This window comes from Ambystoma mexicanum, chromosome 6p, assembly GCF_040938575.1.
Source record: "Ambystoma mexicanum isolate Mex_15411 chromosome 6p, UKY_AmexF1_1, whole genome shotgun sequence".
Taxonomy (NCBI): Eukaryota; Metazoa; Chordata; class Amphibia; order Caudata; family Ambystomatidae; genus Ambystoma; species Ambystoma mexicanum.
Window position 1 is genome coordinate 366,476,004 of NC_090935.1, and position 27,011 is coordinate 366,503,014.

At 45.0% G+C, this 27,011-nt stretch overlaps 1 protein-coding gene across 6 annotated transcripts in view; it reads left to right on the forward strand.

Moving 5' to 3' along the window:
- The window catches only part of NIPBL (NIPBL cohesin loading factor), a 2,053,700-nt gene that overhangs the window by 1,401,722 nt on the left and 624,967 nt on the right, over positions 1-27,011 (forward strand). For all 6 annotated transcript variants that reach the window (XM_069627143.1, XM_069627142.1, XM_069627145.1 and 3 more), the window contains one exon: positions 9,981-10,079. In XM_069627143.1, the coding sequence (XP_069483244.1) occupies positions 9,981-10,079 (99 nt within the window). The remainder of the gene's footprint in view (positions 1-9,980; positions 10,080-27,011) is intronic.

Sequence of the window (27,011 nt, forward strand, 5' to 3'; positions counted from 1 at the left end):
CTTTGTGTAACCAGTTTCCTCCCTGCCAGTTTGTGGTTCCGGCATGGGATTTCAATTTAGTTTTAGCATTTCTTATGAACACTCTGCTTGAGCCTCTTCATTCCTGTTCTATTAGATTGCTCACCCTTAAGGTGATTCTTCTGGTTGCCATCACTCCTGCGAGGTGTGCAAGTGTACACCAGGCTTCTCCAGCATTGGATCTTTCATAGATTCAGATGCTTGAATATTCCCCGTCGTCAGACTGGGAATCCTCGGTGATAAATTTAATAATATTTTTTTTATTATTATTTAAATATACACACATTGCTACCTAGCAGTGCATGTACATAGCCCATTATGGCCTATGAGCCATTTCATTGTGTAGCCCCTCCACCTCACTTTGGTCCTTTATGGCCCCAGCCAATGAGGTGGCAGGGCTTAAGCTCCGCCCCCGGCAGCCATCTTTAGATTTTTCACCGCAGTCTAACAGACACAGGGAATCCTCAAGCTCTCTGAGCTTTTTCAAATTCTTTCTACTTTTTTGTGGAATATATTTGGTATATATATTCCATTTTGTTCCCCTTCTCAGGGGCTTTGTTTCCAATTAACCTGGGAGACAAAACTTGTTGTTTTCCTCTCAAAATCGTCGACTGAACTTCTCTTCAGAAATGGAGGCACCTCAGGCTGTCAGGAAGCCTTCCCTGTTCAGGGACTGCACGAGGTGCAAAAAGAAATTGGTTTACAACAAAGACCCCCACGAGCATTGCATTTATTGTCTGTACCCGCATGACATTAAAAAATGCGAGATTTGTAGAACCTTTTCCACCAAGACCCTTCATGACAGGCATAGAAGACTCCTTGCTTACCTGGAATCCAGGGATCAATCTTCGGACGAAGAGTCTGTCAGAACAGCTCCTGTCCAATCCAGCACTCCATCTGAGAGAAAAACTTCAAAGAGAAGGGCCTCTTCAGTGGAAAGGAGATCCTCTCCCAAGTCCAAAAAGAGGAAGCTGGAATTGATACCCTTTCTGCCTCCAGTTGATTTACCAAGCCAGAAAAAGTCAGCAAAATCTGCCTCCAGAGGTAAGGAGGAGTTTGCAAAAAACGGGAGGGGGGCAGTCGTCGTCGGCGGGGAAACCGCTCACGAATGAAGGGAAAGGTAAAGGCCCGTCATCGGCCATACCGTCAACGAAACCAGCAACGACGACGACCACGCTTAAGACATCGTCGACAATAAGATCATCGTCATCGGACACGTCGACCGCGAAGCAATCGTCGACGAGCAAGAAGCATCACTCGTCCACGAAGCATTCATCCATGACGCAGTCGTCCACGAAACGCATTCCACATTCGTCGACGGGAAAATCTCAGTCGTCGACGAAATCTCATACGGGATGCTTGTCGACGAAGATAGCACCACAAATTTCGGCAGTTACGGAGGAATTGCGGCCTTCCACATTTGAAATTCCTGTCATTGAAAGCAATGTCATTGAGAAGAATACTGAGACTGAACCACTGGTACAGCAATTTTCACCTTTGGGTCACATGGCAGAACTTCCGGATGTAATTCTTCAGGAAGAATTCTCTGATGCGGAAGTGATGGAAGAGTCCACTGGTCCCTTACCGAAACAATACAGCCCTCCTTGGCAACCGTCCACGGGAGAATCCGAATACCCTCATGACCCGATACTCATGTTATCCGTGCAGAGGATTGTAGAAGAATTTTACAGGCGGCAAAAGGAGAAGCAAATCCCGATTGATCCCATAGAATCAGGAATTATTCCTAGAGAGTCATCTCCGATTCCAGGCACATCTGGTTGTTCTCCTCACAGGAGTAGACCGCAAAAACGGATGGGATCACCGGAACCTGCTCGAAGACCAAGGAGCAGCACCCACAGTGCTTCACCTACAAGAGTCCCGTCGCCACAGTCATCGCACAGACCGCGATCTCCGGATGTGGACCCCACTATGGTACCGTCCACCATCTCGGTATCCGACTGGCAGGAGGATCCTTTTAGAGAATTCTCGGAACCAGAAGAAGGAGAAATAACACAGGAGCCAGACGCATCCAGTGAGTGGGATGACTACGTAGTCGAGAAGCCCAGGAGGAGAGACTCGCCGGGCAAGGCCTCACCGCCGGATGATCTCGTCTCTTTCCACACCATTATAGGTAAAGCCGCAGAATTGTTTAAAATTCAGGTTTCTTCTGAGGAAAGGAAATCAGTGCTCTATGAGCACAGGGACAAACGAAGGAGCACAGTGACCACAATTCCTCTCCTCGATACCATCTGGGATTCCGGATCCAAGATCCTATCCACACCCTTATCGACTCCGGCGCTGGTGTCCAGGCCAGAAAAGAAATATAAAGCTCTGGATTCGGCACCTCTTTGTTTGAGAGGTCATACGAAACCAGACTCGGTTATCACAGTGGCGGCCAGAAAGAAACTCGCCAACCCCTCCTCACCGTTGTCGGCACCACCGGATAAGGACGGACATAAACTGGAAGCCATGGGCAGGAAAGAATCATCTTCTGCATCGCTTACAATCAGAGCGGGCAATGCGCTGGCCATGACCGCAAGGTTCGATCGCGAGCTTTGGCTCTGCATGTCTAAATTGGCGAAACAATTACCACCACAGTTCCAGGAGGAGGCAAAATAAATAATCACGGATGGTGAAGCAACATCGGATCACATGATCGACGCAGCGGTTGATGTGGCCGAATCAGGCTTCAGACAGATGGCGCACGGCACAGTGCTCAGAAGGCAGGCCTGGGTGAAGGCTACTAACTGAAGTCCAGGCGCAGATATTAGACATGCCGTTTGATGGGCAAGATCTCTTTGGAAAGAAGATAGACGATCATTTGAAAGGAATCAAGGCAGACACGGACACAGCCAGAGCCATCAGTTCTTTAAAGGACAAAAGTAAGGACCATCAGTCTTTTCGTCCCTTTAGAGGCTCATCTTCCAAGTTCAGAGGATACGGTCGTTCCTCGTATGGTCAAAAAGCACAAGGCGGCACGTACCAAGACAATAAATATCAGTCATCCAACAGATACGCCCATAGAGGCAGACGTGGCTCCGCCCAAGGGAAGTCACAAGGCAAGCAAAACTGACGACCACTTTTTTTCCCCTCTTCACCACACCCCGGTGGGGGGAAGGGTGAGCCAGTTATTCCAGCGCTGGCAATCAATTACATCGGACAAATGGGTGTTGCAGGTGATCCGAAAGGGTCACACCTTAGAATTTCTGGACCAACCTCCTTCCCTGCCTCCAACATCTCGCAGAGTGCATATGCTAAGACAGGTCATGTCCGAAGTGCAAAAACTGCTCCAGAAGGCAGCAGTAGAACCAGTTCCTTATTCTCAGAGGGGAAAAGGTTTCTACTCCCGATTCTTCCTCGTCAGAAAGAAAAACGGTCAATGGAGACCCATCTTGGACCTGAGGGCACTCAACAAATTTATCAAGCGCATAACATTCAAGATGGTAGCTTTACAAGGGGTGCTACCTTGGTTAAACAAGCACGACTTCTTAGCCACTTTAGACTTGGAGGACGCATACTTCCATATACCGATCCATCCAGCGCACAGGCAGTTCCTCAGGTTCACGGTGGGAGAGCTTCACTTTCAGTTTCAAGTGCTCCCGTTCGGGCTAAAATCGGCTCCGAGAGTTTTCACAAAATGCTTGGCTCCGGTAGCGGCAAGTCTCAGGAGGGCAGGAACGGACGTTTTTCCATACCTGGACGATTGGCTGATAAAGGCAAGTTCCGCTGCAAAGGCTCGCTCGGCAGTGTCGAGGACTGTCAACCTCCTAAAAGAGTTAGGTTTCTCCATAAACCAGACAAAGTCCTGCCCTATTCCCAGCAAGGTAGCTCGCTTCCTGGGAGCCGAACTCGATACCAGCATTCCCAGAGTGAGGCCATCCGCAGAAAGAATAGCAGCGATTCTACGCTCAACTTCGAACTTCCTACAGAAAGAGACAACATCCGTACGCTCTTACAAATCCCTATTGGGCATGATGTCATCATGCATATTCCTCATACCGAACTGCAGGCTTCGCATGAGACCTGTGCAGGAAGCTCTGGACCACCAATGGAAACAAGCTTTCGGAGGCTGGGAAGACATTGTCCAGATTCCATCGACGTTGCACAAGGCCCTTCGATGGTGGAATGTTCCGAGGAATCTTCTGCAGGGGATGCCGTTTCAAGCACCGACATCGACCCTTCTGCTGAGGACGGACGCTTCCTTATCAGGTTGGACGCTCATCTTGCGGACCTCCAAACCAAGGGCTCTTGGTCGACACAAGAGTCCCAGCTCCACATCAACTTGTTAGAGCTCAGGGCCGTAAGGTTGGCGCTGAAAGCCTTCCTACCGGTGATAGCTGGTCAAGTTCTTACAGTCCAGACAGACAACACGACCTCCATGCACTATACAAACAAGCAGGGAGGCACGAGGTCACAGACCCTGTCGCAAGAAGCCCAACAGCTTTGGGCATGGGCCTTGCACTACGGGGTGCAGATCAGGGCAGAGCATCTTCCAGGAGTGGACAATGTCCTAGCAGACAGGCTAAGCGGAGAATACACAGCGTCCCACGAGTGGGAGCTGGACGAGAAAAAAAAAAACCCAACGGATATTTGCCTTATGGGGCCATCCGCAGATCGACCTTTTTGCCACCAGGAACAACAAAAAATGCAAGAGATTTGCTTCAAGATACCCGGAGCACCAATCTCTGGGAGACGCGTTCTCAGTGAATTGGTCGGGGAAGTTCCTCTATGCCTTCCCACCCATTCCCCTCATGTCGAGGGTACTTCGCAGGGTAAAAGAACAGGATTGTTCTTTGATTCTAATTGCACCCGATTGGGCACGGCAAGTCTGGTACCCGACGCTGAGGCATCTATCCTGTCAACCCCCGATTCGTCTCAAGACACATCAATATCTACTGACACAACAGAACCGCAAGGTCCTCCACCACGACCCGAGGAGCCTGTCTCTCAAAGCATGGTTCCTGAGCAGCGCAAACTGATGCACCTAAAGTTACCATCAGAATGCTGGGATATCATCAGGGCCGCTAGAGCCCCGTCCACGCAAGTCACCTACACCAGGAAATGGACCAGGTTTTCCAAATGGTGCGAGACCTCTGCAATCGATCCCCTCACGGCCTCGGTTAATCAGATTCTGCCCTACTTGTTGCACCTGGCTAAGTCAGGGCTCTCGCTGTCCTCTATCAAGGTCCATCTGTCAGCCATAGCGGCTTACACAGTAACCGCGGAGACGCAAGCCTTACTTTCCTTACCAGCGGTTAAAATCTTCCTGAAAGGACTGATGCGTACTTATCCACCTACACCAGTTCCGGACTGGAGCCTCAACACCGTCTTAACAGCCCTCATGCAACCTCCTTTCGAACCCATACACAGATGCGAAATGAAATTCTTGTCCTGGAAGGCATCTTTCCTGATGGCCATCACATCAGCCAGAAGGATCAGTGAGTTACAAGCTTTGTCTTCTGAACGCCCGTTTACCTTGTTCCAGAAGGACCGCGTCATCTTAAGGCCTCACCCGAAGTTCCTCCCCAAGGTACTTTCGGAGATGTCATTCACTGAGCGCATTGTTTTACCAACCTTTTTCCAGAATCACGCTTCTGAAGCGGAAAGAACATTACATTCTCTAGACGTTGCTAGAGTGTTGAAGTTTTACTTGCAAAGAACCAAGGAGTTCCGCTCCTCAAACCGGCTATTCATTTCTTTCTCTGGCCGTACCAAGGGTCAGCATATATCTAAACAAAGTCTGCCACGCTGGGTATCGTCCTGCATCACCCACTGCCATCAGTTGAAAGGCGACCCTTTAACTAGACCGCCGTCTGCGCACTCCACCAGAGGAAGGGCGGCGTCAACAGCATTCCACGCAGGGGTGGCATTGAAGGACATATGCAGAGCTGCCACGTGGAGCACTCTGCATACTTTCGCCAAACACTACTGCCTGACTGAAGATACCAACAGAGAAGCTGCAGTTGGACAGGCAGTGCTCCGCGATCTCTTTGTATAAGGTAGGACCAGCCTCCTTTCCCACCTTTCCCGAAGTATGTAACCGTTGTGTTGCTGCATGGTAAAGGTTTGATCAGAAATATGTTTTTTCTGTATTTATGCATATATATATATGTATATATATATATATATATATATATATATATATATATATAATATATATATGGCATGGTATTCAATTCAAGCATCTGAATCTATGAAAGATCCAATGCTGGAAAAGTCTTAGTTACTTACCTGTAACTGTATTTCTCCAGCATTGGTATCTTTCATAGATTCACATGCGCCCGCCCGCCTCCCCTGAGAGGCTGCTTCTATGCTCGGCATCCATCATACTGTAATCTCTATGGTTCAAAATCTAAAGATGGCTGCCGGGGGCGGAGCTTAAGCCCTGCCACCTCATTGGCTGGGGCCATAAAGGACCAAAGTGAGGTGGAGGGACTACACAATGAAATGGCTCATAGGCCATAATGGGCTATGTACATGCACTGCTAGGTAGCAATGTGTGTATATTTAAAAAAATATATATATATATTATTAAATTTATCACGAGGATTCCCAGTCTGACGGGGAATATTCAAGCATGTGAATCTATGAAAGATACCAATGCTGGAGAAATACAGTTACAGGTAAGTAACTAAGACTTTTTCTGTTTTACCTCCTCTTTGGGGAAAAAAAAAAGTTGTGCGAGATCCACCTTTCTGCCGAATGTGGTCTCGGATTGCCATCTCTCTCAAAAGATCCATCTTCCCCCTCCGCCTCACCCTTCCAAGGCAGAGTAAAGATTTAATTGTTCGGAACCGGTATGGGCCCTTAAGTTCTGCGTCTCATACTAGAGAGACTGGGAAGGAGGACCAGCTTTTTGTTGGTTACTCTGGTGCTTGCAGGTCTGTGATCAAACAGACCCTATACAGGTGGATCATTCTCTGCACCTCAGAATTCTATGATCTGGCTTGGAAGGATGTACCCGCGGGTCTCGGGGCTCATGCCCTATAGAGGGGAGTACCTATCCTGGACATTTGCCAAGCAGCAACGTACAAGTCTCTGCTTACTTTCACAAAGCATTACTGCTTGGATTCCCTTGCAGGCAAGAATGCCCGTTTTAGTAGAGCAGTCCTTCAGAGATTTCTGGTTTAGGTGGTGTCCTTCCTTGCTTTCCTCCCATCTCCAGATTACGTACTGCTTTGGGAGTCTATCATAGATGAGTGTTAGGCAAAGTTTGTATGCAGTACCCTCTGGGAACACAAACAACTCTGACTGCAGGTATAGGAAACCCAACCTTTGTTATAAGCTTCTACTACACAGTTTGGGTAGCGTGTTGAGCAGCCAGGTTTATCTCAAGAGGGGTCATTGTGAACTGTAGGGGAGTGTTACACAGTGATTCACAGTTACAAATATTCAAATAAGCTCTTATACACAAGGTTTCCTGAATAAACAATTATTAATTTGTCAGTTAGAATAAGCCTTCTTTAGAAGGGAGCAATATAATAGTAACATACAAATACACTTCAATACTGTACACTCTTAGCTTCTAAATCAGTAAAGACCCTTTTGGGATGGCCCACGGACACAACCTACACCGACAGGTGACTTCAATAGCTAGTGTGCTGGGGACATTAATATCTTACTGTTTGCATTTAGAATACTGTTATAAGTTGGCAAAAGGAAAAGGTTATTAGAACAAGAGATCACAAATATTCTTAAGCAGGCAAATCCTTTTGGATCCCCACAGCAGAGTCATTCAGTATAACAGGCTAGGCCAAAGCCAAGGGGCAAAAGACTTATATAGGATGAAGCACTTCTGCTAGGTAAGTAGAAAAGTCTTTGCACAATGTTTTATAAGTCTTTGAAGAAGAGAAGAATCAAATGTAGGGCCACAAGCTGTTAGACTTGTGAGTAGTAGAAGATGCAAGCAACTCTACAGCAAGAGGTAAGTTCTCTCAGACTTTGTACAGTACCTTTGAATTGAAGAAAAGATGCAGCTGATGACTTTTCCTGTGCAGCTATGCAGATCACACTGTTCCTGTGCCTCAGTCGTGGGGACAAGAGGCAGGACTTCTGGGGACTCCTGCACTGCAATGGGAAGGTCACTGCTTGCAACCAGCAATCTTCAAATCAGTGGCTATTCAGTGTTTCAGCTCCTTGCGTCTACTGCAAATAGCAGCACAGCGGTTCATGGCTGTGACTTTCCTTGCTTCTGGGATCCCACACTCTGTTGAGGGGGCTCAGGCTCTGGCAGTCCTGCTTCCTGGGAGTCCAGAGGATCTTCCTGAAGCTCTAGGCCAGCTTAAAAGCAACGCACACAATCTGGTGTTCCTCTCCCTGGCTCTATGGTTTCCAGCAGCAACTCTGTAGAAATTCAACCAGCTCCAAGAAAGATGTCCAGGTGGCTTACTTTCAAGTTGATTGGTCCCACCAACTCAAGGGGAGAAGTCGTCCTTGCAGGGGCTTGTCTGTCAATAAGAATTTGAAGTTTCAGCACAGCAGCAAGGCTTCACCGGGCAAAACAACGGTCCAGGAGTTGCAGCAGGCATCCTCTTCAGGTTCTTCTTTGGTTCCTTCGTCCAGTGGTCGACTCTGCCTTCCAAGCCAAAAGCCTTGCCTTTTATTCTGCTCTCTCCCATTCATTCCAGCCTAGCTGTTAAGCAGGGTGACTGTCCTTGTCAGCCGGCCAATTGCTACAAAGTGCATTTGGGTCTCCTAGGAGACTAAGCACAGGTAGTTTCGGGCACCTCCCTCACTTCCTGCCCACTCAAGACACCCTGGAACCATAGGCAGGCTTCACTCGTGAATCCTGCCAAAGGCAAAGTTAACAATGGGACCAAACCTGGTTTGGCGCGCAGAGTAAATCTCAAGCAGGAACTTTAAAAAAAAGAAATGGCGAAAAAGAAGACCGGGGCCATTTTGAGAAAAATGGCACCCTTGGGTGCTTTACTGCAGCTGCGAAAGCAGCCGGGGTAAATGTACACCACAGTAGTTAAAATGAAACCACTGCCACCAGATATTCAGTGAGAAAAGGGTATCATAAAATTGTTACATGAGAAGCTTGACAAAGGGGATACTAGGTAACCCCTCCAGCACTCTATTGTAAAATGGTGTGGGCTGGGTCTAGAAAGTCAATTTCACTTTACTGCTCTGGGAAACAGTAGTTTATCCCAGAGAAGGTATTTTTGAAAGACTTCCCTGTGCCACTGCATTGAAGGTCCTGCGTGACACAATGTAAAAGATGATGCCTGTGGAGTTTTCTCTCACTCTCCAGGTTAAAAAAAAAAAAAATCAAGTCCTCAAAATCCAGCAAAGTTGCTGGGGGTCTCTAAGGTGTAGGGAATTAGCACATTTTTGGGAATTCTCCCTAACAATGAGTAATCTGTTAGACAGGAAGAAATCCATTAGAAGAACAGTAATGTTCGTTCTAATTGATGTTCCTGCCACGGATTCCTCATCGCAGCTCCGACCTACCCCTCTTGCGGGAAGCTAGTACACCATCGGTTCTACAGTCCTTCGTCAGAGTGTTAGGGGAAAACCGCTGGAACTGAGTTCATAGGGGGCAGCGCCGCTACTTATACGGGCCTGGCGTCCTTTCCGGCGCAAGGTCCGTAGAGGCATCGGACAGATGTGATGTGAAGCCACACAGCACCCCCTGATGGCAGAAAGGTTTCCGAAGAACAGCTGCGCTGGGATATGGATATCATAGATGAGGAATCCCAGGCAGGAACATCAATCGGAGAACATTACTGAGAGTTAAGTAATTTTTTCTTTTAGTTGAAGACACAATAGTTTAGTACTCTTTTCAGACTATATATTTAGTGATTATTATTGAAACATTCCTTTGGAATTAACTGTTTGGTAGACTCTCACTTTGGGGATTACTTTCTTGAGGGGCATTATTTTATTTTTCAACTTCATTTGTGCACAAAACTCATTTTTGTATTCCAAATGCAACAAATGACAGGATTTATCTGTTTTAGAAATTGGTGAATGAAACATTCCAAAAACTTTGGTTTACACCAACACCCCAAAATGACAAGGAAGCCATGACCAGGAAGATATTAAACATCACTGATGTGGTAAGAATAATTTTGCTTGCTTGCTAATAAAACTTGATTTTTGCTAAAATGTTAAAGTTCAAGGTATCCTCAGAATTGACCTAATGAGAACATTTCGAAGGAGACGGGACCAAATTTATTTGGTCGAATTGTTTATTTATTTTACATAATGTTGGTACATTTTAAAGTATAAATTGATGTTGGGGTGTGAGGGAAGGGCATAAGTTAAGGTGGGGAAAGTGTGGGGGGTGTAATAAAGGGCTAAAACCCTAAAGTAATTTTGCTTTTTCGAGCCAAAAAAATGGGTAATTTCTTCATTCGCAATTTTATTTTCGATTTTTTTCACAGGTGCCCAAAGTTTAAACCTCTTTTCTTTATCTCTCTCTCTCGGACCCTGTTTCTCATATATACCCCTCTCTATCTCTCTATGAATGGGTATTCAAACCTGAAAAATAACAATGGGCAATTTAGTATTGTTTATTCCTATTATCTGAAACAGCATGATGTCCTCTCGGTAAAGCAAACTTCAAATCCCTAAATTCATGTTTCATATTTAATGAATCATTGAAGGACCTGTTATAAGTGCAGACTATACTACACTCTGCTTTTTTTTTTTTTTAGAATTCTAGGAAATGAAGGGACTTTTAAAAGGTTTAACCAATGTCCCCACTGACAAATAGATTATTTCAGTTGTGCTTCCCGTGAGGGCACAAATAGCATTAATAAAGCTCACAAAGTGAATTGTGCAGGCCCTGTTTTAACATTTCTTGCACACCCTTTCACTTTCATTTGAGACTTTGGACATACATTTGATTGATGCCAGATCAATGATACTCGTCCAAGCTTTGAATTCTTTTCTCAAAGTATCAGTCTGGTACTATTCTGAAAAAGCAGTCTAGGTGGACAGCAATGTTATGGCTAACATACGTTTCTATTTAGTAACCATAATTTGAAGCACTGAGGGTGCTGTGTGTGACACATGAAAAGATGATGCCTATGGAGTTATCTAAAACCCCTTAATCAAAGAACACAAGAGTAAAACACACATCAAAATACATGAGTTTGGGGCGGGGGGGGCGGAACTCACTCTCTCTCCAGGTAAAAAAAATCAAGTCCTCAAAATCCAACAAAGTTGCTGGGGGTCTCTAAGGTGAAGGGAATTAGCACATTTATGATAATTCTCCCTAACAAAACCACCTCTGTCAAGTTAGATGTTCATAGAGTTCCATGTCTTTATTGCATTGCATCCAGTGTAAAGTGCCAAATAACGAAAATGAAACGACACATGTATATAATGAAATCGTAGTGCGCTCTGGAAAAATAGAGGAAATAGTATGTTTAGACAGCCTGGCTTTTCATTTGCAATTCTAAATAAAGCAAAAAAGACTTACCAAGAGGTGTCCAGAAAGCAGATATGTCTGATTGCCATTGAAAAGCAAATTCAGTAAAATCCAAGTGAGAATCCGGAACACCGAAAAATAAACCCAAAATCCACATCCAGGAACCAAGTCATGGAGAAAAGCATACAAATGGTGAAAACATTACAAGATAAACAAAGAAATCCACCCGGAAACAAGAAGTCCAGTGTGCCCAAAATTCACATGCAGGAACCGAGGCGGGAAGAAATCCCATGTTAAGCGAAGAAATCCAACCGGAATCCTGAAGTCCATTGTGAGAAAAGTGATCCCAGGAAACCGAAGAACCAGCGTCGAACCGAATCTAGGTACCCAAAATTTAAAATATCCAGCAGATGAAAAAACCATTAAAAAATGAAAAATCCAAAGAAAACAAACTCCAATGAAAGGCATCCGATGCGTACAAAGTTGAAGCCATGAATGGCGTTGCAGTGTTTCCCATCGGAATACATTGCAAGAGACCCTAGAAAGAGTGACTCCTACTGGCTAAAAAAGATATAGCATTTACTAAAATAAATGTTCTATTTAACGTTTGAAGAGTTTATATATTGATCCATTATAAAACACATTATAATACACAGTTCAATATTTAAGCAATATGACCTGAGTGGCAGGGGCATTACCGACTCAGGTAATGCCCCGGGGCCCTTGGGTATAGGCCCGAGCGAAGCTGCAGCTTTTCGGGACAGGAAAAAAAAAAGAAACAACCAAGAAAATGGGCGCCATTGAAAGGGAAAACTGATTCAGTTTTCCCTTTCCATGTCGACCATCGGGAGCGGACGCACTGGGAACGCAAGTGTTCCCAGCGCGTCCGCTCCCGAAAAAGGATCAAAAAGAAGGTAAGTGGGGTTGGGAGGGCGGGAGTGGGACGGGGGAAGAGGGGGAAAAAAATGTACCTGCATCCCCGGCAGGGGACGAGGGAAGCCCCCTGCCTTGTGGAGGCGCAGAGCGGGGACGGCCCCGCTCCGAGTCTCCACACGGCTGGATGCTTCCCTCGTCCCCGCCGGGGACGCAGGAACAAGAAGGTAAGTTGGGGGGAGGGGGGTGGGTGGGAGGGAGGGAAGGGAATTAAAAATAAAATAAAAAAGACTTATCCGAGTCCCCGGTCACCGGCGGGGGGTGAAGGCAGCCGCGGGGAGGCTCGGAGCGGGGATGGCCCCACTCCGAGCCTCCTCATTGGCTGCCACACCCCCCGCCGGGGACAAAGGCCGTGGAATCCCGATGGAGGGATTCCCGGCCTGGTAATGACTTGGCGAGGGCCAATCAGAATGGCTCTTGCATTCTGATTGCACCCTCGCCGGGTACTAATAGTTATTTAAAATGTTGTTTCAGTCATTCTACATATTGTTTTTGTTATAATTCACAGAACATGATTTCAACATTTTTGTCGGTATTAACACTGTACCTTTCATAGTTAGCCATGTGGACAGATTGGGAGGCCACCCTATTCTGGTGAACAGGCGTCAGGGGGGATTTTCAAAGTCAATACCTGGGGTAGGCCTTCAAAAAGTCCACCTAGGGTTAGTAAGGTTATTTATAAACCCAGGAGATAAAAGCCACTCAAGTAGTGTTGGCCAGGCGGCAAGGCACGGCACAACGAAGGAGGAAGGGGCCACTGTTTTTCAGTACAGTTAACACTTATCAGACTTGTTCAGGAAATGACCCCAACAGGTACATTAAAAAAAATAACAATTATTACAATGCTATGCTAAAGCACACTTAAAATATTTTACTTTTAAGTAAAAATACTTTAGTACATATATGCAGCTCAGTTAACCCAGTATGGGCTACACTCTGCTTTACTTTAAAATAAGCAGTTATTCACACAACAAATTAATTTAGTAAAGTAGGGAAAACAGATGTTAAGCACGCATTGGACATAGGCCTTCACTTATCACGCACAATATACTACTGTTAGGAAAGATTGATTTTTGGTGCTTTCCTCCCATAGACCTCTATGGGACGCTTTCTTTTTGGGCTCCTGGTTGCCTTTTTAGTAAAGTCTTCTGCTTTAATTCTTTTGTTTGTTTACCATTTGTTATGGGGAAGCCGATTAGTTCATAAGACTATCAGTACTGACAGATTTAGTGAATTTCTTGGATTGTTACAATTGCACGCATTACTCTAAGGTGAAGTGTAGTCAAGATACTTTGCAGACCTCCTCAGGACATTTCTCAGGTTGGAGAAAGAAGAGTTCTAGCCCCTGTCTTCACACATAGGCAACCTTCCAGTTGTGGTTACAGGAGCTGCTCCACGACAGGATCCTTTGATGCTGGGACATTTCGGGGAGAAGGTGACTCGCGGCATGAAGTGCCGACCACCAATGTTCTGGGCTTGAAAGCGTAACGGCAATGCTTCTGGCGATGTAGCCCACGATGGAGCTGATCAGTCCACCGGGTGGTCCTGGGGCACTCTGAAGGCTCAAGGAGGCTGCTTCCTCGAAGGCGTCGACTAGTTGGTCCCTCTAGTCCAAGGGCTGAAGCAACATTCAGGGTCTTCGGGGATCAGGTAGTCAACACCTGGCTTTACCAGGCCAAAGACAGGAAGCGATGTTGAGCCACTCCAAGAGTCGTCTTCGGATCTTCAGCAGGCTGTGCTTCTTGTTGGAATTCTTAACTCCAACAATGTTCTGGTGAGATGGCTGCAGAGTTCCTCTTCTTGTCCAAAACTCAGAGTGGAAGCAAGTCCAAGCCCACCAATGTTAAGGATTTGCACCATTAATGTAGCCAGTACCTGTGTAATTAGGGGCCACTATGGGTTTCACTTATGCCCCACACCTAGATTGTGGATGTGGAATTGGACCATACTGTCCCACGCCCGTCCTGGGGAACACCCACACCCCATTAGCCCCTGAAACCAGTGGCTTTCTCTGACAATAGCATGACCTTCTAAGGACATGATCTGAGAGGGCAGGAAGTAGAGTATACAGATGCATATATGCGCACACCAACTAGGAATGAAGTAACACACGTATTAATTAGGAACCTGATATACAAAAACTTAGGGTGCAGAGGAGGAATAATATAAGGAACGTTTCTTACTTTAGAGACACTCCCGCCCCTGCACACCATCAAAACTGAATCAAACAGTCACAAGGATTTATAGAAAATGTCAAATTTTACTTGTATGAAAATTCAAATTAACAAAATGTATTAGTGGAAGTCATACATTACACTTTCATAAAGATAAATAAACATGACAACATTTTACAGAAACAATAAATCCCCTGTGGATAACGGTGTAAAACTTGGTTCTACAAGTTTCGAAGCTCAACACGTTTCAGGGTGGCAACCTCTTCTTCAGGAGAAAAAGAAATATCTGTGGAAATATATACAACAAGAACCTATCAGAATGGTGTACACTTTGTAATTATCACAACATATCAATAGTTCTCAGAGACCTGTACCTATGACTTCATAATTTGTGTCTCTAAACAGAGCATGTAATCATAAAGTTATCCACAGGTGATTTATATATTGTTTCTGTGAAATGTTCTCATGTTTATTTATCTTTATGAAAGTGTAATGTATGACTTCCATTAATACATTTTGTTAATTTGAATTTTCATACAAGTAAAATTTGACATTTTCTATAAATCCTGCTGACTGATTCAGTTTTGAGGGCAGGAAGTAGGCCAAACTACAGTGTGGCCAAAGAACAAGCAAAAATCATCTAGCACTACCATTTTAGGGCACAAGTCAAGTTTATTAGCCATATGTGATAAATGTGAATATGCATACTAGAAATAATACAGAAATTGACACCATATATTTGCTTCCACCAGTTTGTCTTTCGGCACATATAAAAGTAACCAAGAATACCAAGTACAAAAGACTAGGGGGTGTTACAAAAGTATCCCCATTGCACTGTATTGTAAGTTGCAGTGTTAAAAAGTTACAAAACGTAGAATACAAAAAGGGAAGCATAGTTTTCCAGTATTGATAATCTATAGCACTGATCAGTTGACCCATAGCAAAATGAGCAAAATACTTACGGGATTGAAGCTGAATGCTCCACTTCCCTGTAAAAAGTCAGGCAGGTTGAAAAACAAAAGCAAAATGTTTCGGGGCCCATACAACTACGGAGGTAAAGTTGTCAAGAGGAATCTTTCCTAACAGCCCTTACCTGGCAATACTTGCTAAGTGTACTGGCTTGAAACAATCGAACAGTGTGGTCACATGAACAAATACTGGTATAAGGCAAATAAACTAGAAAGTTTGACTTGTGCCTGCAAACAAAAGGGGATAGGCTTGGTCATATAGAAATTACATGTTCTTATTTTATTCGTCAAATACACACAACGATAAAAAAAATCACAATCACATAATAGATTATCAAAGCTAATAGAAATCCATATTAAAATCATCCAGTGCTCATACTGTCTGAAACTGAATTGATAAATCTATTCAAGAGAGAATACTATAATATTGATATTGATATTTTATTTCTATCGCGCTGGTACACAAGTGTTTCAGAGCGTGACAAGTTAAGGGAACGGTACAGGGGAGAACAAAACAGTGATCTTACTAAGCCCAGTGACATTGAGAATGCGCAAGTGCAAGGTGTAATAGGGTAGTGTACATTTCAAACTCAACCTATTTACTTGTGCCCTTCTGCAGTCAGGGTAAATAGTATTCCTTTCAGCTTGTACTGTTCAAAAATAGACTGTCCAGCATAATTTGGCACACTTAATCATTGAGTGTTGTATCAACAGTGAAAAACTGACTATATTATACTGTAGAATAGTATCAAAAAGTCTCATAGTACAAATCATCAAAGTGCTGTAGCGATGGTAAAAAAAATCCACAGCTCCAAATGATAACTGTCAACTACTAGTATGTTGTATAATGTTATCTGTTACATCTCAAGGTATCCAAACAAAATGTAGTTTTGACTAATAGAATTGTCTAGTTCAAGCCAATCAAACAAGAGAAGAGTGAACTGACAATCGTCTTCATCAGGACATGCACAAAACAAACTGGGTTTAAACAAACAATGTAAGAAAACATGTGCAAGACTCAATTGACATCTTGGTTTGCTCATTTCAAATTTGATGAGTTATTCTTCATCTCAAATCGTTTTCCATCCATATATTCACTAAAACATTCAAAGAAATACAAAAAAGACAGAAGACATTGATTAAAATATCTGACCGAGTCTAGCAACCACCATGTTGCAAAGATGAAGTTCTAAACGATTTCATAATTTATAATTAATTTAGACAAAACGTCTATTCAAAATTTCAGATGCCAATTAAAGTCACCTTAGAACATCCAGTGGAGCTTGGGAGAATAAATGCACCATCTAGCCACCATGGGAATAAAGCAGACACTAGGATAGTTTAGCTGCAGAGACATAACCACGGAACTGGAATTATAAGTACCCCCAGTTCCACTAACTGAGGTGAAAAACCTAAATGACAAAGACATAAAATGGATAACCAAAGGAAGGCTCTCCATACCTCCATTACTTTAGTAAGAGTCACATCCAATAATGGTGTATTTACCCATACAGTTTCAGATGGTGACACGATGTGATATGGCCGAAATCACAAGCTCTATCACAGGCAGTGCTTATAGGACAGCATGATCAAGGAAAATAGAAGGGTACAAGCTGGTTCGGTATATGTCAAGATTATTGCATCATACTGACATAAAAAGACACCATTGTTGTGACACAAAATAGTCATGTGCAGCACTGTCTTCCTATAGGCACCTTAAAGTTCATATAGGGCTATAGCGCCTCTAACTGCTATACCAGGATTACCTGATATAGACTCGCAAACTATTTATGCATAAATTGTACAGAATGCTTGTGAAAACGAACGTATCTTGTAAATGGAAAACAGTCGGTCACCATCGCCGATAGTGCGACATCCAGTACGGCAATACCACTAGAGAAGCAATAGATTCAATTAACTAGGCGGGCAACGAAATTTTGAAAGCCAATATAATGTCAAAACAGCAAAAAATGATAATAAACTCATCTCAAACTATATCTGCTGTAAATAAAAGCGCCACGTAGTTAAGAACAGGGCTGTCCCCTGGCTGAGATGGAATCTAGACAGCCTAAGAACCTGTATGGATAAGACGTACAATGGCAATGTTAACTTGCTTGACCAAATGACAGGATGACTAGTGACAAGATGACGAGTCTCCAAACCAGCAAATGGTCTAACTGTACGGGATGGCAGACACAGCTCGTGAGATGAAAGTAGGACGAAATGAAGAGAGCAATTCATTTCAGTGGACAACTAAGTGCCGTAAAACAACACGGCCACTTGAGGTGAAGACAGCCTCACGGTAGAAAATAGGCTTAGTAATGGGACTGCAAAAGCTGCATCGAGACGTAATATTGTTACGCTCACCTGGTATGCACAGAGACGCCACCCAGCCCTGGTTGGATGATTTGCATTCTCGAACCCTCTCCCGGTCCCTTGGTAAGGCCTCTGGTTAAAGATGGGTCTGCAATGTAGGAGATCTGGTTTCAATACCAGATTGTCTTTGTTTTCCGACCTTCCATGATCTCAACTCCTTCCTCCCCCTTGGGCCCTCTCCTCACCTTAATATTGTAAAAGGTGGATTCTCTCTCCTGCTCCTCGTGGCAGGGGCGCATAGATGTGGTGGGCTAGCAGCGACCAAGTTACTTCACTGGTGCAAGCCCCCTCCTGTGGGATTCCAGGCCTGCTGCGACTCCAGGTTTGCTGCTTTACAGTCTTTACATGCAGTTCTTATGTTCCTCTTAGTTCAAATAATAATGTCTTGCTTCTTTCCATTTAGGTATGAAAGGGTATTTTGGTGGTGGTATGCAGTTTGAAGATGAGCATGGGCCGGTAGGCGAAAGCGAGGTGTGCGCGATGCTGTCCGGTGAGTAATGCGCGATGCGCGGCACTGTCTGTCTCGACTTTTATATTGCTAACCTGTGTCTTTTCTCTCCTTGCATGTTGCGATGTTCCTCGCCGAGCGCCGTAATGTTCCAGCAATGATACTGACCAGGAGATGACTACCCAGGTAAGAATTGTGTGGCTTTCTTCATTCGGGAGGAAACGTGAGTAAACGCTTACTAATGCTGTCTTTCTTTCTCCTCTTTCCAGGTTATAGTATTCCAGGATGCATGCGGTGCCGGATGATGGAGTTCGTACCTTCAGGTGAGTGGAACTGAAGTCTGCGATGGATTGAAGACAGGATACTGTTCCAGGTAAGTTTCGTAGTGTTCTTTCTCTCTCTGCAGGTCCTTGGTTTCAGGTAAGCTGGCATCAAAGAACTGGACACGGTGAGCATTACGCTGCCCACAGCAGAATAACGCAAATCACGTTCTGCTGTTTGGGTGCAGTTTAAATAGTCTCAGGTAAAATAGTCCCTGGCCTGCCACACCCAAAGTAGTCCAGGTATAGTCGTCCCAGGCCTACCACACCCAAAAGACTAGACCGCATGGCTCAGTTCCTTGCAACTGAGTTGTGTGTGCCTCCATGTTGACTGAACCCCTCCAAGTTAAATAGTCCCAAGTAAATAGTCCCATTCTAATGTTGGTCTTCATGATGATTATGAGCCTGGCGCCAAAGACGCCAGGACTGATTCCATGAGTGTCTTGAATGAGGTTTTAAGGCCTTTGACCTGGCCCTAACTGGAAGGCTGACTTGCCAGTGAAGGCCAGGGGCAAGGGTCATGACATATTGGTGCCAACACCAAAAAAGCAGAAACAAAGAAAGAAGAAACAATACCAATACCTGCCAATGCATCAGATCTAAAAGCCTGCTTGTGGTGAACTCAATTCTGGGAGCATTATGATTCCATGTAAATGTTACCATTAAAGTATGCCATGGGTATAATAATGCTTTACAGACTTAAAAGCATGCAATGAAAAATTGAATGAAAACATGGGACTTGGAAACGTGAGTTCTTCAAAAATATATATTTTTTTTAACTATCCTTTCCATAATTATGGTTCTACACAATGAAGAGTATTAAATGAAAAGAAAAGGCAAACTCCAAGCAATAGTGCCAATATAACCATAGATATTAGCAAAATGGTATATAGATCATAGTGTCTGTCTGTCAGAGTGTTATTCAAATATTCTATGGTATACAATGGAGCCATTTTTCTTGATGCTTAAGCCCTATCTGATTGCTGAGGGTATATTACATCCACCACTGTTCGCGTTGGCCCATTCTCGCTGTGCTATTCAATGGATCTGTTCCAAAAACTCGTTCGAGAGTCCTCCATTTAAGATCACAATTGTGGTTATTTTCCCAAAAATTTGCCACTACGGGTGGTGATCGTGTTTTCGTCCGGATTTTGGACTTGTGTTCCGATATTCTTATTTTTACCTGTCTTGATGTTTTACCGATGTAAGTTTTCAAACATGGGCAGATGATTATATAAATTACATTAAATGAATTGCAAGTGGTATCTTGTTTTAAATATCACAATTTCCTATCAAGAACGAGGAACAGGCGGTCATAGATCTACATTAGCTGCAGAATCCACATGGAAAATGACCCAATGTGGGCTTAAAGCCCCATTGTGCTTGAATGATAGACTGTTTGTTGGTAGTACTAGATCGATCGGCTGCTGAGAGCCAGTTCTTTAAGTTTTTGCCTTTCTTGAAGGCTAAAATAGGACGTTCAAACTCCGGGATATTCAATTGCAAAAGATGCCAATGTCTGTGAATGATTTTTTAAATCTCATTATGTTGCTTGTTGAAGGTAGTTGCACATACAATGCGTTTGTTGGTAAAAAATCAACTTTTCTAATCTTAGTCAATACAATATGAAGGCAAGCGTCCCCAGATAGCACGATCCTCCCCGCAATGAGAGACAATAATGGACTCTCCCCTGGATGGGAATAAGGCCAGGACAAAGTGCGGGTGAGCTTAAATGGGAGTTTATCAATCAAAATGGGGCATGCAAAGAACTCTGCAAACTCCGAGAGCGCTCTGTCTGACAATAGCAAAGACAGGCGTATATATTTACAAAAAACGTCATAAGAACCTACATGCTATAGGGGGCACAAGTTCTTGGGGATTGGGTGGCGACGACTAGCTATAGGCGCTGCTGCGATGTGGCTTGCTGCGGCTGGAGGACGTCACTGGTTACCCTCGTGGGTTGGGCTGGGCCTGGCAGGTCAGCTGGGCTCACCCGGACGGTGTTGTTGTGCCAACCGTGATCAGTGTCAGAGATTAATGTCTTTCCTGACTTCCTGCCCTAGGGCCACGCACACCGCAGTCATTCAACATTGCAATATTATCTTCCCTCGTAAATCTTCCAATAGGTTATTCTACAGGTTAATGCAACACAGGAGGAATGCACCTGGAGTGGGGTCGGTTGGCGATTTGTCAATACATGGTTACCGCCATCCTATTGACCGGGTATCAGAGGTCGTGGGGTTGGGTCTCGGGGCATGGGACAGGTGGTCTGTGTCATCATGTCTTGTTAGAAGTCATTATGGATGTGTTCTTGTAATGTTGCCATAATATTGGGTGTCCTAATTTTACAGGGGCCATTACCCTAAGGTGAGCCGGCGGGTCGTGGAGTCTAAGAAAGGGCGCCTTTGGATCTGTGTTTTAAGGCCAGGGTTTATTGCTGGGTTGTAAATAAGTCAGGTGGCAGGCCGTGGCCTTGGGTGCTGCGGGGGAATGCGAATGCTTGAAGCGGCTCCAGCCGAATTGGGGGAGGTGGAGCAGCGCAGCACAGGCCTCTGCTTTTTCGTCTGGCAGGCTTCGCTGGGAGGGAGGGGGAATGGCCTTGCATGTGCTCACAAAGGTATTTTCCTCGTGTGTTGCAGACTTTAGGTGGAAGAGACATAAACATTCATATAATATGCAGTACTCATTAAGTCTTTCCAAAGCTCACGTTTTTGACATTGCTAGTGCCATCCATATGGCCAATTTAACCACATTACTTGTACACTACGTTTTTAACAACTACAACATTTTGTTATATGTTTATACATGCGCGGTAAGTGAGGTAGTAGTAAGGTTGGTGGAGCACGCAGGAACAACCCGCCACTAAGACTGGTGGCAGTGGCACATAGTGGGCTCGGACACACATATGGTGCATTTTCGTGCACCCCTTACATGAGCCCTCAGTATGGTTGCATTTGTCTTCCTTTGCACTCTAGCAGCATTAGTTCAGTTTTGGCGCGGGGCCGTGGGGTGCAGTCTTCTCGATAACACACATAACATGAAAAACCACCGGGACGCTTTTACCATTTGCGCATAGCTACAGGGATGTGGGTGCTTCATCCCTAATGTCATATGAGCACCCATCCTGCCGTTTTCATATATTTTACAGGTTGTTTAGTCAGAGAGGTTATGGAGAGAAAGCTTTCATCACAGGTGGTTTGCTCATTATTATTTGGGGACTTTGCTTTTGTCAGGGGACCATTGTACAGTTCTTTTCCACCCAGGCCCTGCTGGCCGGGTCATGCTGGAAAAAGCGATACACTGCGGAAGGTGAAATGTTACAGTGTTGGTATCTAACACTAGCTCATGTCCGTCTGTTCGTGGGAACGGGCTCTTAGCGGATCTGCCAGGGAGCTGTGGCCACAGGGATGAGTGATACTCTCCAAGGGTGGGGGCCGTGCAGCGGTGCGCAGGGCTCAAGCCATTTTTATTATACAAAATGGTTTCCAGGGCCTAGCTAAATTGAACAGGTTTGGTCACTGTCTTCAACCAGTGCCCCACCCACCACCTGGGCCCTGGTCGCAGGAAGGACACCCGGTGAGCCATGAACCTCACCGGGGGAGAAGAGGCATGGGAGGGGGGTCTCCTGGACCAGTCCTCCCATACAGATATCCCAGTGTTGGTTTTTGGCCCTTTTGCGAGACGGCCTCAATAAATGAGGAGGGTAACCTCTGGCCTGTAGTCTTTCAGAAATTATGTCGGCTTGATGAATAATCGGACATCTTAGAACAGTTTCGTCTCGCACTCAGAAATTGCCCGTAAGGGATGCTTTCGCATAGTGCTTGGGAATGAAAGCTATCAAAGCGCAAGATGGTGTTCCCATCTGTTTCTTTGCGAAACAAATCTACAGTGATATGATCATCGATCTTGATAAGCAGATCTAGAAATGGTAGCAATGTATTGCTGTTGGGCATTGTAAAGTTGAGATTAGTATTTAATGCATTTATATGGGAGAAATTAGGTTTTATCCCATACAATTACAATGTTGTCAATGTAGCGCTTGTAAAGCCTGATAGACGATCGAAAGGGGTTGGAATCATCCAAGATGAGGTTTCTCAAACTGCCACATGTGCAAGGTGGCATAATTGGGGGCAAATGCTGCCCCCATCTCCGTCCCCTTGATCTGCAAATAAAACACATTTTTAAACCGAAAATAGTTCTTGTTCAAGGCTGTTTCCAATAGGTCAACCAAAAATTAATTTGTAATGTGTTGGAATCCTAATCTGCTGTCGAGAAACGTTTTCATTATGTTCAAAGTTTCCAACTGGGGTATATTCGGATAGAGGGATTCGACATCCAGTGTGACGAGTATGTCTGACTCTGGATTAAAAGGTAACCCTTCAAGATGTTTAATGGCATCGGTGGTATCAGATAGACGTGTCTGTATTTGCTGCCAAAGGTTTATAAAAGTAATCCAGAAATTGACCTATCCGGTCCAAGATGGAACTACATAGGGACACGATCGGTCGCCCAGGGGGTTTAGAGGATCCTTATGTATTTTAGGTAATACATATATTAAGGGGACCGTAGTGCCTTTTAACTGTCAAAAATAGGAACTCCGTTTCACTAATGACTCCCGCCTCACGGGTAAGTGTAGTAATTTTGACAATTTCTTTACTTCTGCTGTACTGGCTTGGCCATATCCTGGATCGAGTTTTTTGCTACTGAAAGTCCAGTAAGTATTTCTTGGACAATCCAGGTGACTCGCTGTTCAGATAGAATTCTAAAATCTAGCCATCGTACTCATAGTGAACAGGGGACTCTGGGTAATGTAGCCAAACCCAATCAAGGTAAGCATGGAGAGTGGCCAAGGCTAATTCTCAGAAGAAGTGAGTAGGGCCAGGGGACCAAAATGAGGCCACACAATGAAATGCACATTGATTCTACTTGGACACGCAAGTACAAAAATAATCCTTATTTATTGTAGGCCCAAAAACACACTATGAAATTGAATCAAGCCGGTAGCATCACTGTAAATCTAAAACCTCTATACAGTCACAGTTGGTTAATACAATGCATATAATTCACTTATACACCTGAAAGAGAAGTTCGGTAATTGTATTACCAGTCCACAGGAATAGAAGCCCTAACTCTGATTCCAACCCTAAGTTGAATGTGGCCTTGTGCCCAAAAGTTCACAAAGTACCTTTAGAACATGGTACAAAGTTAGGAAATGTTCCTGTGGGTGTGAAGATTGTTCCATAATTCTTTCAAATTGATTTACAGTTCAGTAAACTATTTTTCCTAGCTTCTAGCGCATATGTTTCAACAAATATTTAAAAAGCAATGGAATGAAATATAGACTAATGTTTTAGACAATCTTTATAATGGAGATCGGGGCACCGGTAGATATTGCGACTGTTAGGGAGAATTCTCTGTAAGGCTAATTTCCCAAACCTAGTGAGTCCCCCAGCAGCTTTGCTGGATTTTTTGGGGTTTTTTTTCTCTCTCCTGCTAAGAGTGAGATTCTTATTGCTCCCACTCTTAGACATGATTTGAGGTGTTCCTTTAACTTTCCATGTGTTTTATGGGCTATGGGGTCTTTTACTCCATAGGGTCTCGTGCATTTTTTTTGATGTGGGTTACACAGCACCCTCCGTGCCGTAACCCAGGGGTGTCATAGCGACCCCCCAACATAGACTCCATACCCTGGGACTGACTACTGTCTCCCAGGGCATGTAAAGTCACCATTGGCTTTGCTAGTCCCAAATTATGAACAGGAACCAGTACAAACCATCATATTGTGGACATACTGGTCGGGGCAATCCGATTGCCCCGGGGTCTGTTGTGCGAGGGGGCACGTCTCCGTCCCCCCTGATCGAGTTTTAGCTGGTGGCAGTGGATACTACTTTTTATATTCGACCGCAAATATATCTCTATGGGATTTTCCCATTGTTCGAGGCTACCAACTTTAATTATTTAATTCTTATAGCCTCAAACATACCGCCGGTTTATTTATTTAATATTAATTCGCCGGTTGGTATTTTTTGCCAGAACTCGATTCTAAAATGGCGTTTGTGTTCTCTTCTGTGACTCCAACCCAAGTCGAGCCCTTTGTTCCACTTTTTGGCGGGCTACCCCACAGAAGCCTCCAAAAGTGGTGCCACTCTGTCTGGGTACCACAGGGGGTGTGGAAGGGGGTTTAGGCACCCTGGACTGAGTTACCTTGGTAACTCAAATCGCACTCTTGTGTGATTGGCCCATGTTTGATTGCCAGCTGGGCTGAGTGAATGGGGGTGTGCTGCATAAAAGCAGGGCTTTGGGGACTGGAACTTCAGACGTCGCCACTGGACCTAAAGAATCTGAGGAGGGAGAAGATGAGCCGGCCTGCAACGGCGACACCACCGGTGGAGCCCTGCTTAACCGTCTCACCACTTTTCCCAACGACAGAGGAGATCTCCAGCCCGGAGAGTCTTCTTCCTTCGACTGGTGGGGATAACCAGTCTACCTTCTTTTCGCCTTCCTGGAGCATCTCGTACCCGCCTTGCCTGTGCCAAGCACCCCGGCAACCGAGATACCACGTTTTCACCATTACCGCGAACCGAAAGGGTAGTACCTTTGTACCGGAGAACTCCGTGGCTGGTTTCTTCACTGGCAACGACCTTCATCTTTCCTCCACGACGAGACCTTCTCTTCCTCTGGTCGATGCTGCGACTTGCACCCGCTGCCAGGAACAACTGCCCCCGCTGGAGGATCCTCTCCATTTATGGTACCGTGTTCCGCCTGGCTTCCTTTGCAACCGATTGAACGGGGTGTATTAAATCCTCGTCTCTCGAACCTGGGTTAGCCTGGGACACACCTTAGCTAACTTTTCTGAACTGAACTAAACCTTTTTCGAACTACCTCCACAAACTTCGAAGACTCTGTGTAACTGTCTGATCTTGGGCATCTTCCGCCTGGCTCCCTTGAAAGTGGGCCTGGCACCTAAACTTCCTTGCTCACCAGTAGACTGTGCCTTCTTAACTTGCTGTGGTTCTTTAAAAAAGTGTTTCGTGTGTATGCTTCCATAATTCTGCTTTTCCCTCCCTTTTTATTTAACTTGTTGGAGTGCCATCGAACGTTAAGCGCTCACCTCTGTCTGGAAATAAATGGTGTTAACGAAGACTTGTCCAACAAGTAATCAGGGATGTACATATGATAATAGTGATTATGTTTTGAACTTATCTTAATAATTTAGGGCTAGTGTGTGTTAAATAATTATATACTTTTGCACCCAAGCTCTGGTCAGTGTTTGCTTGTGCTACTGTATTTCTGTACTTTGTATGCTCTGTATACTGCCTAACTCTTCTTGAGGGAAGTCTGACTGCTCAGCCACAGCTACCAAGTGAATCTGTGTGGTACAGACTGCTACCAAGTGGGTTTACTGCCAAACACCTGTAGTCTTAAATCTTTTGCAGTGGTCCCTAAGGGAACTGCACAGGTTTCTGCCTAATGGCGACTACTCACCACCCTTACTCTCATTTTCCCAAAGGACTTGATAGGTCGAATGGGGGGTTGCTGGAGGTAGCATTTCCTGCATTGTATCCAGTAGAAGATGCCCGGCAGCTGGGGGTGCAAGGAAGTTTCTGGTCGGATCCAGGAGTTGAGTGCAACCCTTTCCAGCGATGAGATGCACGACTCTTCAGGACACTCTACCAGACATGGGAAAGCCGTTTCCAGTGACAGTTCCCGAATGCGGATGACCGTCGCGAACAAAGGAAGCATTCCAGAACAGAACCACAGTATGCTGGGAAGCTGAAACTCATTGGGAAGGTGACTTGTAGAACTAGCTGGAGACCACTGAAGTTACGGACAAAAACGTGGAACGGCAACGCTTCTGGCACGATAGCCCAAAACATAGATTGTCAGTCCACCGGGTGGTCATCGGACATTTCCAAAGGCTGCTGGATAGTGAGAAGGTGCCAAGGCATGTTGAGATCCGGTAGTCCAGCAGGGTTGCCAGGCCTCTTCAGGATTCGTCCTTGGTCCTTCTGTCGTCTGTACAGCTGCACAGGATACTTGGCTCCTCTCCCGATCTGCTGGAATGGCTGTAGGACTCCTCTTCCTATCCTAAATTCAGGTGAGTGATCAAACGCAACCCTCCCATAAAAAAGTTATGCACCACTCATGCACCCAAACAGTGGTCCAACTGTGGGGCTCCCTCATGCATGCAAACTCAACACACTGGCACCAGTATGTGGACTGGGACAAAACAGACCCAGCCCACTTCATGAGCCCATACACACATGTCATGCACCAGCCCGCGAAAACAGCAGCATTCCCGGGCAAATGTATGACCATGAAAGGGAATTCCTGACCAAAACAGGGCAAGCCATAAATCTTGTGGCACAGCCATTTTAGGACACTAGCTATTGT